The sequence below is a fragment of the Miniopterus schreibersii genome (assembly GCF_964146895.1).
Source record: "Miniopterus schreibersii genome assembly, chromosome: 3".
Taxonomy (NCBI): Eukaryota; Metazoa; Chordata; class Mammalia; order Chiroptera; family Miniopteridae; genus Miniopterus; species Miniopterus schreibersii.
In genome coordinates, this window is record NC_138103.1 from 52531477 (window position 1) to 52548407 (window position 16931).

Sequence of the window (16931 nt, forward strand, 5' to 3'; positions counted from 1 at the left end):
AGGGGGAACAACTGAAAAAACAGCTAGCTGAGCAAGCTGTGTGATTTAATGGGGAAAGCATGCACTTTGGAGTCAAATAGACCCACCTGGGGTTCAAATTTAGGCTTCACTTTTATTTTCTTTGCCTTTGACCAACTTGCCAACTTCTCTCACTTTTCTTACCTATAAAGCGTAACTATTACATGACTGCTAAAAAGATTATATTATATACACATATGCATATGGCTAGCACTTAGCACAGTACCTAAGAGTTGGTAAGTAGTCAATAAACTTAGGTGCCCTTTCTCTTAGTCTGCTTCCTTCTAATACTGTGTCTAAGCTTGGTAGTTGCTAAGTTTTGATTTCGCAGATTCTACAATGGGGACTCCTTAAGTTTAAAGTCCTCACTCCAAGGTCTGCCTCCCTCATATCCCTGCGAGAGCTTTGATATTCGAAGGGAATGCTGCCAAGTCCTCTGTCTTACTGCTTTATTTGTAGTGCACTTGGATTCTGAAGAGGGAATCATGGTCAGTGTAACTGAGTCTAAAGTCTGAGCAAGGGAGAGCTTGTGAGAGAACAGTCTAGAGGCCCATGGCAGGGGCAGTGCTCTCCTTACTGACATTTCAGCTCCCTTCTGCCCACGTTCGTTCGTTGGTATAAAGGCAACCTGCCCTTTCAGTTGTCATTTACAGCAGCCTTCAGTCTGTTTGGTGCATTCAGCTCCTTCCATCCTGACCTTCAAGATATATTTTTAAAGAAACTATTCAAAACTAAAGGGGAACCATTACATCCAAAAATATAAGTATAAAAGCAAAGAAAGGCATGAGTTTACTGGACAAGAACCTCTCATGCGAGCAAATTGGGATCACTCACTGACCCCTGGAGGCCTTGGAGGCTGTAGCTACGCACTGACACCCCTGCCAGCTGTGAAATTACCCGATCCCAAAGCACTGTTTCTTGAATTTTAGTGGAAAAACTCCCCTTGATCCCACCCTGGTTGCACCTGGGGACTGGGTGTTAATTTTATATTATGTCATTAACTGGAGAGAATATACAGAACAAAATACATTTTTCAAAAGGATGCATAAGATTGGAGAAGGAGGTGAGGTTTGCTGTTGCAGTGGCTCGAAGCACCAATTCTGAAAAGTAAGAGGCTAAAAGGGAAGAGAGAGGAGAAAGCCTGGGTATAGTAAGAAAAAGGTCCCGGGGGGAAAGCCGTACAGCACCCTCACCAGCGTGTAGCATTTGGTGAGTATGAACGTTTGTGACTTCATTGACCAGCAACTGTTCAAAGATGGGCTTTTGGAGGGGGCACTGCATCCAGACTTACCGTTTTGAGGGGAACGTAGGAATGGAGTTTGATTTTTTTAAAGCAAAGGGAACGTTGGAATGTGGGGAGCAGCAAATCTTTGGGGTCTAAGTCCCCCGCGTGGGGGGGAGCTTCGGGAGCTCTGTGCAGCGCCTTCCTTCCTGGGGGTCTCCCTGCGGAGCCCCTCTCCACTGAACGCCCAGGGGGCTAGCGCCGCGCAGCAGTTCGTTCGGGGTTCCGGGTTCCGGGGCGGGACTAGAGCTCCGTCCATTCGCAGAGACAAGATGATGGACACCCCTGGAGCCCAATGAGGGTGGAGCCGGTCCAGGCTCGGTGGAGAAGTCAGCTCCCGTGCAGATGAAGCCCCCCGCGGAAGCTCCGGTCCTCTCGTGACCCAGGGGCTGCGCCAAAGGCCGCCAGTGAAAAAAACATACCTCCAAAGGCGCACGCAGAGAAAATGATCCGTGTTCAGAAAGGGGTGCGCCTCCCGCCTCGTCCTCCGTGTGTTGCAGCCCCACTGCTTCCCTGACTTGCGATCGCGAATTCCCGTCTAGGGACGGGCGGACCCCCCGCGCGGCCCCGCTCCCGGGTCTCCGGCCCCCAGCTCCTGCGTCAGTCCGGCTCCCCCGCGCGAGCAGCGAGGGTTCGGGCCCGCGACACGCTCGCTCCGCCGGCCGCTCTCCGGGTTCCACTTTCACTTTCGGTCTCGGGCGGGAGAAGCCGGCGGCGGCGGCGGCGGCGGGAGGGTGAGCGCCTGGGCCCAGACCCCCAGGTACAGCGGGCCCGTCCCAGGCGCGCCCGCGGGGAGGGGGCTGCGAGGCTGGAGAAGGGGCGACCGCGGCGCCCTCCCTGTGCTCCCCTCCCCCGAGGAGGCGGGAGGGCCGGGGGCGGGGGGAGCAGGAGGGCCCGGGGCCTGGGGCGCGGGGCGAGGGTAGTCCTGGACCCGGTCCGAGTCCGCCGGGAGGGCGGCCCAGCCCCGCAGGGGTCCTCCGCCGGGAGAGGCAGGGGGCGCAGGGCGCGCGCGCGCCGCTCCGCGAGCTCCCGGCTTTGCCACCTCCCCGCAGGCGGGGGCCTCCCCGCGCTCCCCCTCACCGCTGGGTTTCCGCCAGCCTCCGGGTGCACCCGACTCCATGTAGGGCCGGTGGAGGGATGAGGGGTGAGGAGTGGAGGGTGAGGGGTGGGGGGTGGGGAGGGTACAAGGGCACCTTGGCGTAGTTGCCGGAGAAACGCACGTGGCTTTGGGTTTACTCCTGGGCTGGGGCGGGTTGGGATTTGCGTGCGTCGGCGCCCCAAGGGTCAGTTCTGTCCGAGCTTCTCTCGTGCTTCTGGCCGGCAACTCCCCGTCCTCAGGGCCCCCTGCCTCTAGCCGCGGTCTGTTCGGACAAACCTCCCGTGTTGGAGCGAATTCCCGCTCCCTCCCGGGACGCCTTCCCCCAGGGGGGCCTGCGCTAATTTCCCGAGGGACGGAGGCAGCGGGCGCTTCCTTGCCCTCTTCGTGCGGGCTCCTCTGTAGGACGGGCTCGGGAAGAAACGCAGTTTTCTACCAAATGCCCAGAGTATTTGCTCTCACCTCATCTCAGCATGCGGCCAACAGTGTTTAAAAATTGCTTTTATAGATTGGCCGTTTTCCCAAGGAGTTGGAATTGTACTAATACCTAGCATATTTCCAGGTGGGCCTGAAAAATAGAAAAAATTCTAATGTTAAAAAAAGAGGTTTTTTTTATTGTTTACCCTCAGTGACAACTTATTATCAGTGCTTGTTAGTTTCTTTTTTCAGAGCTCTCTGGAAGGAAGTCCCCTACCTCTTGGGGATGGGTTTCACCTTCCAGGGCGTCCCAGTGACAGGGAGGGGCGCAGAGCCGGGCGGCCCCTGGCCCTGGCCCTGCCGGAGTGGGAAGGGGCGCGGTTGCCAGGGCGGCCTAAGCGAAGCTCCTGAGGCACCTTGAGCTCCTGGCCCTAAGTCAAGCTGTATACTCTGTTACCACTGCACTTTCATTGACATTGACTGCGAAAGACCCTTTAATAAGACCAGATGCCAAAGAAAAATAGTTTTTAAAACTAAGGGAGTACAATCAAGTACAGGGAAGTCCTGTAAACCCTTCTCTCTGTGCTCTAAATCTGTGTATCCGACCGTTTTCCTGGTTTCCTCTTGGCTCTCTCACATGGTATCACAACTTAACCTAACATGTGGACCTTTGACCCCTCTTGTCTTACTTGAATCTAGCCCACGTCTCATCTCTGTCTCAATTAAGGACACCTAGGAATTACCAGATATTCATTCTAGAAACCTGGCAGCAATCCTAATGCACCCTTTCCCTTACCCCCACTTAGGATGTTGAATCCATCCATCCCCCAGGTCTCCGTGTCTCTCCTCTCCCCCTCTCCCTGTACTCTCCCCACGGGCACCACTCCAGTGTAGTTCACTAGCTTACTTTTTCCAGGCTACTTGCTAACTGGTCTCTTGGCTTTCAGTCTGGCTCCTTTCTAGCCCTCCCTGCTTCACACATTAACCAGGGTGATTTTCTTAAAGTGTGAATTGGATCATAAGACCTCCTAGCTCAAAACCCAGTGGCTTCTCCTTGCACTTGGGACAGGATCCAGCATCCTTAAGCCTACAAGGCTGTGTCGAGGTCTGGCCCCTGCCCACCTCTCCAAGGCACATCTCTCCTGCCCCATGCTGTGCTTCAGGTTCATTGGCCTTTATAAGTAGCACTCTCTACTGCCTCTGAGCCCACTGATACAATTGTTCTTCCCTCTGTCTGGGAAACTCTCCTTCTCTCTCTTTGCTCAGCTGACATGAATTGGCCCTTTAAATCTCAGCTAAAAATATCAGAGAGCCCCAATGTAAATTGGTCTGCCCTGTTAGTCTTTTAGTATGTGCGTGCACGTGTGTGTGTGTTTTCCTTCATAGGTTATCACTGTTGGTAACTATATATTTGTGTCAACTTGTTAAGTACCCCCACCCCCACACACATTGTAAGCTCTTTGAGATCAGGGACCAGTGCTATCTTGCACTGCTAGTGGTTAGCAATACCCCTGACACATAATAGGCCCTCAATAAATATTTGTGGAATGAGTGATTGAAAATGTTTTAATAAGATCAGATGCCAAAGAAAAATAATCTTCTTGACTATCTGTGAGAGAGCTGTTAATCTCATATTACATGTGAAGAAAATGAAACTGGGATTAAATCACCTGCCCAGGGTCACACAGTACGTGGCAGAGCAAGACCTCAAGGCCAGGTTTTCTTTTCTGACTAAGCCTAGTATATAGATGATTAATATAGCTATAATTATATCTGTGTATATATATATAAATACATGTATGTGTTCTGACACTTCAGCCATCTGCATTACACGCTCCGTTTTAGTTTCCTGGCCCTGCATGCTCCCTGGGGCACAACCTCCCCTCATGGGCTCAACCCTGCAGAGCCTTTAATGTGAGTTCCCACTGCCAACCTCTTCAGCTGCCCATGGGCCTTGCTGTCAGCTCAGAATCAGTCAGATCTCCCCTTGGCTGTTGGAGAACACGCAGGGACTTCCAGAGGCCTCACATGCCTGAACTTGCACCTTCACTGCACTTTCTACCATCTTGGGTCACTGGCCACACCCCTGAGCTCCTGCCATCAGAAATTCCAAATGGAAGCATCACACGAGTTCCCTTTAGGTCCGGTCCCCCACTTCAATGGAAACCCGCCATTCCCCTCCTGCCCTGGGATTCTGCCTGAGGAGGAAGGGGCAAGAACCCTTCACCATTTTGATATTTAATCTTTGTTGTTTTCCAAATTGCTCCAATCCTCTGTGGCTGGAAGCATCCCTTAGTTGGTTCCTAGACAAAAAACAAACAAACAACAAGAAACAAGAAGAAAAAAAAAGCCTGTTCTTCCTGTTTCTGTTCACATCTCTTCTGTTTTATTTGGGTGGTGCCTTTTGAACGGGGATTATGGTGTCTCCGTGATTGACCATCTCTCCTGTGTTGGTATCCTTTCTGTTTAGCCTGAAGATCTGCTTCATGGGGAAGGGGAGGTAGGTGCCCTTAGCTGTGTGTTTGGGAAGGGGACAGGATGGAAAGTGAGGGGTGGGAGAGAGCACATCAGTGATTACCTGGAACTATTATCCCCTCATGCAGGGTTCAAGAGATAAGACCAGGGTTTGGCAAGGATTATCTTTCAACCTGACTCTTAAATAGAATTTCTGGGAAGTTAAAAAAAATTCTGATGCCTTGACTTCATCACCATAGATTCCAGTTTAATTGTTCCAGATAGGGATCAAGTCAACAGTTATTTTAAAAGTCTCCAAGGTGACGTTAATACCAAGCCAGAGTTGAAAGCCACTGCCATTGTAGGGAGAATCCCATGCACCACGATCATTTTGAGGGGTCCACATTTCAGCATTACTACTTTTCTCATCTGATCCAAATGTCTGGGAGACAGAGGAGTTTGAGGGAATTAGGGCCAATTACCTGGGCTCACCTGGCAGGGACCCCTCTTGGCAAACGCCCACTAGAGAGACATCTTTGTCTAAGCCAGAAAGAAGTACTCTGGGTTCTCGGGGCCTGGGTTGCCAACTCCCTTAAAATTCATGTTCCTTTTATATCCTATGGCCTTTAAAATAAAGGGCAGGATGTGGTCTGCAGCATAACTTCCAGGATGCTTTGAGCATAACCTCAGAGTCACTGTCCTCTGTGCTTGTGAATGATCATCCACCATCACCACTCTTCTGAGGTTCCCTTGGTCCACATCAATCGCCCAAACAGCCCTCTACTTTCTCCCTTTGTGCTTTAGCTCCTGCCCTGGCTTGTTCCATCTGCAATGAGTGCTTTTAATGTCCTCCCTTCATTTCCAGATCCGACTTCATCTTTCAGACCATACGCAAAGCTGGTCTTGCATGGAGGCACTCCAAAGTCACTGCAGCCAAGTCACTCTCTTCCTTCAGAAACATCATTCCACCCTTCCTCAGCACCTCTCTTATTCTTACAATGCTCCACACTTTCTGCTGTGTTTCATTATTGGTGTGTGAATGCTTTCTGCCCTTCTAGGTTTTGAAGTCCTTGAGTGTGGGATTTATGTCTTGTGTATTATTATATTCCACACAGTGCTGAACACACAGCCTTCTATGTAGCAGGCATCCAACACATACTTGTTGGATTGATTTTAAGAGAGAATCCAGGCGACTGGTGTGTTTGTCACACACCGTGGTGAAAATCACCATAAACTCTATCGGTAATTCCTGGCTAAATGTTACATTAACTTTTGGCATGATAATTTGACAAAGGTACCAATATTATTAAAGGTTACTGTTATGGATACTTGCCTTTCTCCCCCTTGCTACTCAGTATCTACATCTCCTTCCTGTGCTTCCTATGTTTTATGAACTTTCTGGTTTGTAAGCTTTGTGGGGAGTAAGGCTTGTCTCCCACTGCAGAAGCTGCAAAGTCCTGATTCTTGCTTTTTCCACCTCCTTGCCTGGTAGTGTGGACACCGCACCTCGGCTCCAACAGTTGTAGCTGAATGTAGGGACTCTGAAGCTGAAACGAGTAATGCACAGTTGCAGGAGCATCGGAGAACTCACTGCAGTGGTGGCTGCAGCCGTGTCAAGCATCTGATCTCCAGGGCAGGAGGGTGGATTCCTCCAAGGCCCAGTGTGGGTGGTGAGTGGTCCTCTGGTCAAATGCTTCTCTCATGTGGTTCTGGCTCTTCGTCTTTGCCTTTATATGAGCCTGGTTTCCCAAAAGTCCTGGCAACTTTGCAACCTGTTTAGTGAGCTATTTGGGATCCTCAGCCAGAGATTGTTCCGTTGCTTTCAACCAAGAACACTATTGATAAAATTAATTTAAACTTTGAAAACCAGATGATGTCTTTGACTAGGAGTTAATGATTGTTGCTAACCATAAACTTTTTCCTAATATGAATCAATGACAACGGGAAGGTAATTTTACTTTTAGGAAAAGACTGAGTACTTTTGCAAGTTTATATCTACAGTTGCCAATTCTAGGTGGATACATTCTGAAACCATGCTGTCCTGATAATATTTTAGTGACCTTTTTTTTTTTTTCTTTTTTTTTTTAGGGTAGTTTGAGTAAAGAAGATGATATCTCTGTCTAGGAAATGGTCACTTGGAACCATGTCACTTCTACCTTCCTCACTGTTGATTCTCTTAATTTTGTCAACTCCTTTCTGGTGTCAGAGTAGTGAAACTTCATCTCTAAAAGCTAGTGATGGGACCCCGTTTCCTTGGACTAAAATGAGACTTCCTGAGCACATCGTCCCAGTTCATTATGATCTCCTGATCCATGCCAATCTCACCACTTTGACTTTCAAGGGGACCACGGCAGTGGACATCACTGCCAGCCAGCCCACCAGTGCCATCATCCTGCACAGTCAGCACCTGCAGATATCTAAGGCCATCCTCAAGAAGGGCGCTGGAGAGACACAGTCTGAAGAGCCACTGAGAGTCCTGGAATATCCGCCTCATGAGCAAATCGCACTCCTGGCTCCCGAGCCACTGGTGGTTGGGCTCCCCTACACAGTAGTCATTGATTATGCTGGCAATCTTTCTGAGAGCTTCCATGGATTTTATAAAAGCACCTACAGAACCAAGGAGGGGGAAGTGAGGTATTTTTTTCTATATATTTTTTTAAAGCTTTAATTGCTGCCTACACTAAATTTATTATTTCAAGTGGATTATCTTTTAAAATTCCCTTGAATGTTGAATTCCTTCTTTGCTTTGGCTTTTACATCTTCTTTGTAGAGTTAAAAATGGCAGTAGTTTGTTTTCTTTGTTTTTTGGGCCTCATTTTTCATTCCATTTTAACCAGTTTTCTTGCTTTCAGCTCTATCAGGGTGAATGCCCATTTGTTTATTTAATTAGATTTCTGGGATGTAATAAACATCTTTAATTCTCTTGGCCTATATATTAGCTTTCTAGGGCTGCTATCACAGAGTACCATAAACTGGGTAGCTTAAAACAACAGAAATTTGTTCTCTCACAGTTCTGGGGGCTAGAAGTCCAAAATCAAGGTGTCAGAAGTCCCTGGTGCTTCATGCTGTGTTTTTATTTTGCTTGTTGTCATTTTAGGATTCTTGCATCAACACAATTTGAACCTACTGCAGCCAGAATGGCCTTTCCCTGCTTTGATGAACCTGCTTTCAAAGCGAGTTTTTCAATCAAGATCAGAAGGGAGCCAAGGCACCTGGCCATCTCCAATATGCCGTTGGTGAGTCTGAACTCCTCTATGTCTACTCACAGGAAAAATCCATGGACTCACTGACACTTGCATTATCCACAATGATAGTTATTATTCAGGTCCCTGTTCTGTTTGTTTTATTGCCTGACAGATAGCTAACTTTTCTTTTTCATTTCCAACCTATGCTTTTGTTTCAAGTGACAATTTATTTGTAGTCATAGAAAAAAATTGTCCCTAAAAACATGCAAGATTTCAGGAAGAGTGACATCCTAGGTCATCAGTGCTCATAGGAGGGAATCAGCCCTGACAACTTCAGGTCCTTCACAAACCACGTTGGCCTTCACGTTCTCATATGATCTTTTAAAAGGATTTTAAAGAGAATGCTTTGTTGAATAAGGCCATATTTCTAATATATAGTTAATTTCTATAATTTCTGTATACTAACTAACATTAACTAGCAGATAGAAAAAGTAAAGAAGGAATCTTTTCAGAATATTACAATACTCAAGGTGCACAATGACAGGTAGCTCAGTTTCCTTTAAAGACACCATTATCTTTCCATTTCAAAGCAGATGTGGGAGTGTTTCCTCTGATTTTTCAAAGTGGTCAGAAAATGACTGCCAAATGAATGAAACTACTCCATAAGTGCCACTATCCTAAGATTCTGGTAGCTTAGAAGAAACATCAGCTGAGCTGTCGTTCTGCAGCAGATGCGGGCCACACACGTTTGTTCTGAGAGGCTCACTGTGGATGAGACTCAGGGTGGACTAGGCTTTGTTTGGAGTCCTGAAGAGTGTCCCAACTCATTCCTGTGCAATATTTTTTCATGCTGGGACCCAAAGTGCCACAGACCAACCTCTAGGACAGTACTTCTCAACCTTTAAAACTCTGTATCCCTCCTAAATATCTCAAGGATTCCTTCCTCAAACAAGATTCTGACAGGCCCCCCTAGAGGGTGGTCCCCTCTGAAAAGCATTCTTCTGAAAATCCCAGCCAGCCAAAAATTTTTGTCTCCTCTCCCCACATCCATGTATGAAAAGATAAGAAAAAAAAAACCTGTCATTTTTCTGTTATAAATTTGGGACAGAGGACATGTTTTTTCAAATTATGGTTTCCTCCCCAGAGATGGGAGTGGGTTCTCTAGTTAGAAAATTACAGGTTAGAATAAAGGAGCGGGGGGAGGCTGATTAGACAAGGCCATGGAGAAATTCTCAGGCTTTCAGGGGGAAGGCCAGGAGCCCCTGAGGCTTTGAGAAGCTGCTGGAGTCTAAATCCAAGGACATCCAGGACCCACTTGTTGAGGATCTGCAACTCTCTAAGGTGATCTTGCCCTTGAACAGGAAAGCCCTCCCTGGGGGAGTAGAAGTGGCCTGAACCAGGCTGCAAACTTGGAGCTGAGGGGAAAGACAATGGAGTCTCCAACCATCATTTGGGAGGCTAAAAAAGCAAATAGTTAAGCACATTTAAATTTGAATTTGTTTATTTAGCTTACTTTTCTAATAATTAGTATAGTGTCAGGAATGGAAATTTTTATTTGGAGTTGGTAAAAGCATTTTAAAAAGGAAAGGCAATTTTGTGTCTTTCAAGTGAAACTTAAGTTGGCTACCAGCGTCAGGGTTTGAATGACCAGAGGGTGACCAGCTGGTGGGTATTAAGAAGGACCAGGTTGCAGAAATACAGGTGGAAATAAGATTAAAGGAAAATTGCTAGTGTTAACAATGGAATGCCCCAGGCTGGTTTTGAAGAATCCTTTCTCTAAATCCTGCCACAGTGTTCTCTGTTGGCTGAGGTACTAGACTCTTCTTTGGGAGCAGATCTCCTAGACTGTATTTCACTAACTTTTGTACTTTAAAATTGCGAATTTTATGGTATATGAATTAGATCTCAATAAAAAAGAAATTGAATGGAATGGTTTGGCCTTAATATCTAAACTGTAATCAGATATTGGAAAGAGAAATTGTAAAATAATTATACAAATGCCATGCTGTATATTTTCAATAATAAGTCTGGTAGGAAATTTCTCTTTATAAAATGTTTTCAATGTATTGGATTATTTGATGATGCAAGTTATTCTGATTTTAGGTTAAATCTGTGACTATTGCTGAAGGACTCATAGAAGACCATTTTGATGTCACGGTCAACATGAGCACCTACCTGGTGGCCTTCATTATTTCAGATTTTAAATCTATCAGCAAGATGACCAAGAGTGGAGTCAAGGTGAACCTGTGATTGTCACATAGGGTGACCAAATTGTCCTGGTCTGCCTGGGACTGTTTTGGTTTTAAAACTGGAAGTACACATCCTGGGAACCCCTTTAGTCACGGGTTAACCAGGGTTCATGATCCTACTGTCACAGGTGCTCATATTTGCAGTGAGGTTCTAATAATAAAAACATGTGGAGAAGCTTGGCCTGGCGTGTGTCATGGTCCTGGCTCCACCACTAACTGGCTGTACGACCTCGGCCGTGCTGCCTCTCTTTGGGACTGGTTTATACTTCTTTAAAATGTGTAAGCTGGACACGCTCCTGCAATGGTGTCTAAGGTTGCTTCTGGCCATAACTTTCTGCAGTTTGGAAATGAATGCCACCGACCATTTGAGCAGGTGATTTCTGGCCCTGGGAAGGAAGAAAGATAGAGCAGTCTGCTTGGAGTATTAAATGGCTCTAGGGAGAGCCTTTGGGCCAGGGAATACTGGACTACTGGGGGGAAAGTTCTTGTTTCAAGGTGCACTCTCTCCTGGTCTGGGTATTGTGTAATGAACAACCTCCTCAACTGTATGCTGTGGCTCTGAATGCAAATATGTTTTTTGGCAAGGAACTGCGGGATTTGAGATACCTCATTTATTTGTACTGGTTTTCACTGAGGCCTAGGTAGTTAGGGTTTCTCTATTAAGTTGCCTTTTGTTCCTATAGGGCTGAGGCTTCTTATCCTAGTGGAGATACCTCTACTTACCTGGGGACTTTAAGGGGTCTGAGACTTGAATGTAGGGAGCAGTTAAATTCAGCAGTGAGACTACCAACAAAAACACCCACTCGTTGATTTGGCCTCTTTTGTGAATCCTTTATGAATGAGTCTTTATATAATGCCTCTTCCATACTGTGATACTGTGATTTATAATAAATACATATTTGGTCTCCCTCCGCATTCTGGCACAGAGCTCTGAAAAGGCTTGAGTTTCCTAAACCAAGGGGGTGATAAAGATGTTTCTTGTTTTGTTAATGAGGAGACCTATGGAAAGCCCCTAGGTAGCGTAAGGATGGGGGCTGGTTGCCAGGAATCAACCAGGTGATTGGAGGGTTGGACTTGCAAGTCCCACCCCTGACCTCCACTGGAAGTTGAGTTCTATCCCGAGCAGGCCGCTGTTTAATCAGCCTGGCCAGAGTCTGTGCCTCCACGAAAACCCCCGAGGACAGGCTTTCAGGTTGGTGACCTGTGGAGGTGCTGGGAGGGCAGTGCCACAGGAGAGCGCACTGAAGCTCTGCAGCCCCTCCCCACCTTGTCTTTTGTGCCTCTTCCATGTGCCTGTTCCCGAGTTACATCCTTTTACAGTAAGTAAATTTCTGGGTTGTAAACCGCTCTAGCAAAGTAACCGAACCCAAGGAGGGGGTGTTGAAGCCTCCAGTTTATACTCGTTTGTTCACAGGCACAGGTGACAACCTGGACTTTGGACTGGCGTCTAAAGTGGGGGTGCGGGGCAGTCTTGTAGGACTGACCCCTTAACCTGTGGAATTGGACGCTGTCTTCAGTTAGATAGTGTCAGAATTGAGTTAAAATTGCAGGACACCCAGCTGGTGTTGGAGAATTGCTTGGCAATGTGGGGGAAACTCCCCCCCCCCACATACCCCCACGTTGAAACAGGGTCCCAGAATCCCTTTTACATACTAATATTTTTATTCCTTTTATTTCTTTAAACATATGTTTTATATCCTGTGTCTAGTAATTGTCATGGCTGAAGTCTCCGTGTATCTGGTTCTGTGGTTTATGGTTTCTGCCGGCTCTTGCTCACGGGGTCTTGTTCCTTTGTATATATTGAGAATTATATCTGTGAACTTGTAGCACCTGAGTTGAAGGTAGATTCTTCCAGAGAGAATTTTTTTGCTATTGTCAGGTGACTGGGAGCACTTTGGGCACCACCTTAAATTAAATTACTTGGCTTTGGGTTTTTGGACCACCCGGTTATTGTGAATCTAGCTGTTAAATAGCATGAGGTTAACTTTTAGTTACACATTCTCTGAGAGGTATTCCATCTTCCCCAGATGGTACCAGCATTTGAAAAACACATTTCTCAATGCGGCCTTTCTGAGGAAAAGGGGTGGTGGTTTCTAGTTCACCCTTACAGGAAGGGTGTGGCCCTGTGGGGTGCAGCCTTCTGCTGCGATGTCTCTTCTGTTACACTGACTGTCTTAGGCAGGCTTTGGACTTTGTCTCCTGTCCCCTGAGTCTTTCAATGCCATGAAAAACCAAAGCTCAAGTCTATCTGTATTGAGCTAGTGTCCTCAGGGCAAAAGCTGGCAGCTTTGTTCTGACTTCCGAGGGTCCTACTGTCACTTCAGGTCTGGCCTCTAACTTGTCTTTATCACTGTCTCATGAAAACATTTAAAGAGACCTTTTTGTACATGTTATCCAGCATTTGTAGTTGTTTTCAGAAGGGGGTTGGTCAGGAACAGTCAACATTAATACAAGAAATAGAACTTCCAGTCACCTTCTTTCATGTCGGCAACCATATTCCACAGCATGAAGCTGTTAACGCCAGTCTGCTTGCAGGCACGGAGAGCAGCCCCGATGGCATCTGCGTGACTTCCTTATGCCTTTCTCTTCAGGTGTCCGTGTATGCTGTGCCCGACAAGATCGATCAGGCAGAATATGCACTGGATGCTGCGGTGACTCTTCTAGAATTTTATGAAGATTATTTTAGCATTCCATATCCTTTACCCAAACAAGGTAGAGATTTTGCACAGCTATTACAAATTGTGGCATTTAATGACCCCAGCCATAGATTATATGCCCCTAATTACCATCCCTGTAGTTATCCCACCAGCCCCCCTCAAGTCATTAAAACCTGGCAGGTGTTAACCATTGGGTTGATCTGATCTCACTAAACTTCTAATGATAGTAAGAGCAGAACTTGATACAGTTCCTGAGGCACATGGCATGGAAATAATTTTGCCTTTGGACTTCAAAGAGAGACCCAACTATATCAGTGGGCAGACAGCAAAGGGCAAATGCTGCATTTTTTTCCCATTACTGGCACATACTTGGTAGGAACAGAGAAGATGCTCAAAAAATGGTTTTTGAATTTATGAATTTACACAGAAGAAAATCTGCATTTTCTTATAAGACCCTTAAAACTATTTTGTGTTTGAGGTTTTTAGGTATATGAGAGTCTTGGGAATTCAAAGTAGAGTGGACTATTGAAACAATTGTTAAAATTATTCAATCCTAAACTCCTTGTCAGAAAGTTAGAAATGGAATCAGGAGGCCTCAGACCTGAGTCTGACTTTGTCACACAGTAACAAAGTGACTCTGAGTCACCACGCACCTTTTCTCTACTGTGAAAGGTTCTCCCAGCCTGGAGTTACATGATTCTGCAAGGGCAGCTTAGATTTTCTTTGGATTACTACATCCATCCACTCTGAAAGGCAGTGTGTTTGGGAAATGTATAGCTTAGAGATTGGTTAATATATTTGTATTGCTTCCTTCCGAAGATCTTGCTGCTATTCCTGACTTTCAGAGTGGTGCTATGGAAAACTGGGGACTGACAACGTATAGGGAATCTTCTCTCTTGTTTGATGCGGAAAAGTCTTCTGCATCAAGTAAGCTTGGCATCACGATGATTGTGTCCCACGAACTCGCCCACCAGGTACGAAAGCTCACTCACACTTCTTAAATAGTGTAGTTAAACTGCATCTGTACTGCTTTCATGGGACATATGAGGCTATGCATATATTGTAGTGATAATTTCTACTTTTTCTCTTTAAAGCATTATTAATGTTTCATAATGTATATTAAAAGGTTTTTCTTTTTATTTTGATAAAATATGAGTTATATGACTATGTTAACACCCATATAACTGACATTACACATATAAAATAGATTTCCTTCTGAAGCCTTATGTTTATGGCTGTATAGATAAGCCAGTCTCCCTAGAAATGTGTGAATAATCTGAGGACCGTTTTCCTTTCAGTGGTTTGGAAACCTGGTCACTATGGAATGGTGGAATGATCTTTGGCTCAACGAAGGATTTGCCAAGTTTATGGAGTTCCTGTCTGTCAGTGTGACTCATCCAGAACTGAAAGTTGTAAGAAGTATTATTATTTTTTTACATTTTAGGTTAACCTGTTGTTTTGTTCAGTGTTTCTGGAAAATATTTACCGAGCTTTGATTACAGAATTCATAGGTTAATAACTTCCTTGGGAGTTTTTAGATATGAATCATGTTCCCAAAATGCTAGTGAACTTTCAAGATGTATATCACAAAGGCTTATTTCCAAACTAAATTGTGAATCTATGATTGCTGTAAAGTTGTATCAAATTTTTTTCTCCCTTAATAGAGAAATAGAAATAATAGAAATGGAAATAGAAATAATGAAAGCCTGTCTGTTCTGTATCATTTCTTCAACCGTCAAGTTGTTCACTGAAGGAGTATTAGGTACAGATTGCTATTTCAGGAGAATTCTACTTGCCATATCAAATGAATTATGCTTAAGGTAACTGCATATTTGATTGTATATGAACCTAGACTCATGGATCACAGATTTAGTGCTTTGAAACCTCTACATGTTTATTTTAAAAATCATGTGTTTAACTTGTGAAAATTACATGCAGTAAAATTTAAAAGAAACTATGTAAACTTTATGTTAAAAAAAAAATCCTTTACCTTCTATAATGATTTCATTTGTTCATATTAATTTTCTATTTTCATTTTTCTATAGACATATTTATACATAGTTATAATTATTACACTATAATATATCATAAATATTTTTCTATGTTTCCACATAATCTTTAAAAAATGATTATGTAAGTGTATTATTCTATTGGTTACTAGGCCTTAATAAGTCAGGTTATAGTTGGAATGTGTCCTCCATTTTTCTTTCACTACATGCTTTTAAAGCTAAATTTCTTTCTTTAAGAGAGTATAGATGATGATTGGAAATGTTGAAATTATTACACATTTTAGTTTCTTGTTTTGTTGCTGTTTGGCTGTAGGCATAATGGTTTTGTTTTTAAGTTAATATGAAGTTTTCTTTATTCTAAAGTGATAAGTAAATATTTAAGATGCAAGAAATCTAAAATGTTTACCAAAAGTGGGTGCTCTTTAAAAGTTAGTAACTCTATTTTATTTTGTAAATTATATAAATATGGAATATATTGGACCAGAAATTTGAAGTATAAACTTGTTGCCCCACATCAAACCTTCCTCCTTTTATATTTTTCATCTACATGTAAATCGTAGCTGGTGTTGTCTTTTTTTTCTGTCTCGATAGGAAGATTATTTCTTTGGCAAGTGTTTTAGTGCAATGGAGGTCGATGCATTAAATTCCTCACACCCTGTGTCCACACCTGTTGAGAATCCTGCTCAGATTCGGGAGATGTTTGATGAGGTTTCTTATGATAAGGTAAAAATGGATTGTAAGGGTGCAGTTTGGACAGTAAAACTTATAAATACTGGGGTGGAGAGGTTATAGATAGGGTTGTAGGGTGACTGTCCCTTCATAAGGAGCAACCCAGATTGACTGCCTTCTATTCTGACCCGTGCTGCTGGAGTTCACTCTTTTAGGTCTAGCTTGCAATTTGTCTCATAACCCTAAAGATGAAATTTTGGTAAACACTTCGTTTACTCTGTTGTAAGTTGAAAATTCACGGCCTACCAAAACTCTGTCTTTTATTTATTATTCAACAAATAGGTCTTGATTGAGCACTGACTTTGTCCAGGCAAAAATTCCTGCCCTTGTGTAGCTTAACTTTCAGTGCTTTTAGGAGTGGTTTGCATTGTTGAACTGCGAAGTATTATTCTGCACAATGTGTTTAATAACAGATTTGGAAATTGTTGTCAATATTGAATAATTGGGAGATTTTATGTAAAAATCCAGATTTGTGGCTCCTCTTGTGGGAGGGAGAGGAGGGTTCTGGTCACACTGGTCCTTTATTTCTCTTGGCAGCATTGGCTGGGGCTAAGTGATAGCTCCTTTATGAGATCAAGTTTCTGCTTTTAAACTTCCCCTTTCAATGTCACCATTTCTATTGTCTTCTCACTGAGGCAGAGAATGTGTCATTTATCATTGTGTTTGGCTGTTTTATTTGCAGCAAACAGAAAAGTGTTTCTTGCTTGGATGTTTTTGTAATAGTGTAGGAGTGATAAAAAACAGATATAAACAAACACTTAGATCAGTGGAACAGATTAGAGAGTCCAGAAATAAACACACACATATATGGTCAGTTTATGACAAAGGAGCCAAG

At 44.4% G+C, this 16931-nt stretch overlaps 1 protein-coding gene across 7 annotated transcripts in view; it reads left to right on the plus strand.

Annotated features, from left to right (window-relative positions):
* The first annotated feature begins 1597 nt into the window (after window positions 1-1597).
* Window positions 1598-16931, plus strand: part of ERAP1 (endoplasmic reticulum aminopeptidase 1) — a 31096-nt gene continuing 15762 nt past the window's right edge. The window contains exons 1-9 of one of the 7 annotated variants that reach the window (XM_081131568.1): window positions 1598-1766; window positions 6760-6937; window positions 7356-7901; window positions 8365-8503; window positions 10556-10690; window positions 13293-13413; window positions 14178-14332; window positions 14657-14770; window positions 15959-16090. In XM_081131568.1, the coding sequence (XP_080987694.1) occupies window positions 7375-7901; window positions 8365-8503; window positions 10556-10690; window positions 13293-13413; window positions 14178-14332; window positions 14657-14770; window positions 15959-16090 (1323 nt within the window). In that variant the 5' untranslated portion in view covers window positions 1598-1766; window positions 6760-6937; window positions 7356-7374. Of the gene's footprint in view, window positions 1767-1820; window positions 2061-2895; window positions 2959-6759; window positions 6938-7355; window positions 7902-8364; window positions 8504-10555; window positions 10691-13292; window positions 13414-14177; window positions 14333-14656; window positions 14771-15958; window positions 16091-16931 lie in introns of those variants that run through there. The other 6 variants (XM_081131570.1, XM_081131571.1, XM_081131572.1 and 3 more) reach the window with 6 other exon arrangements.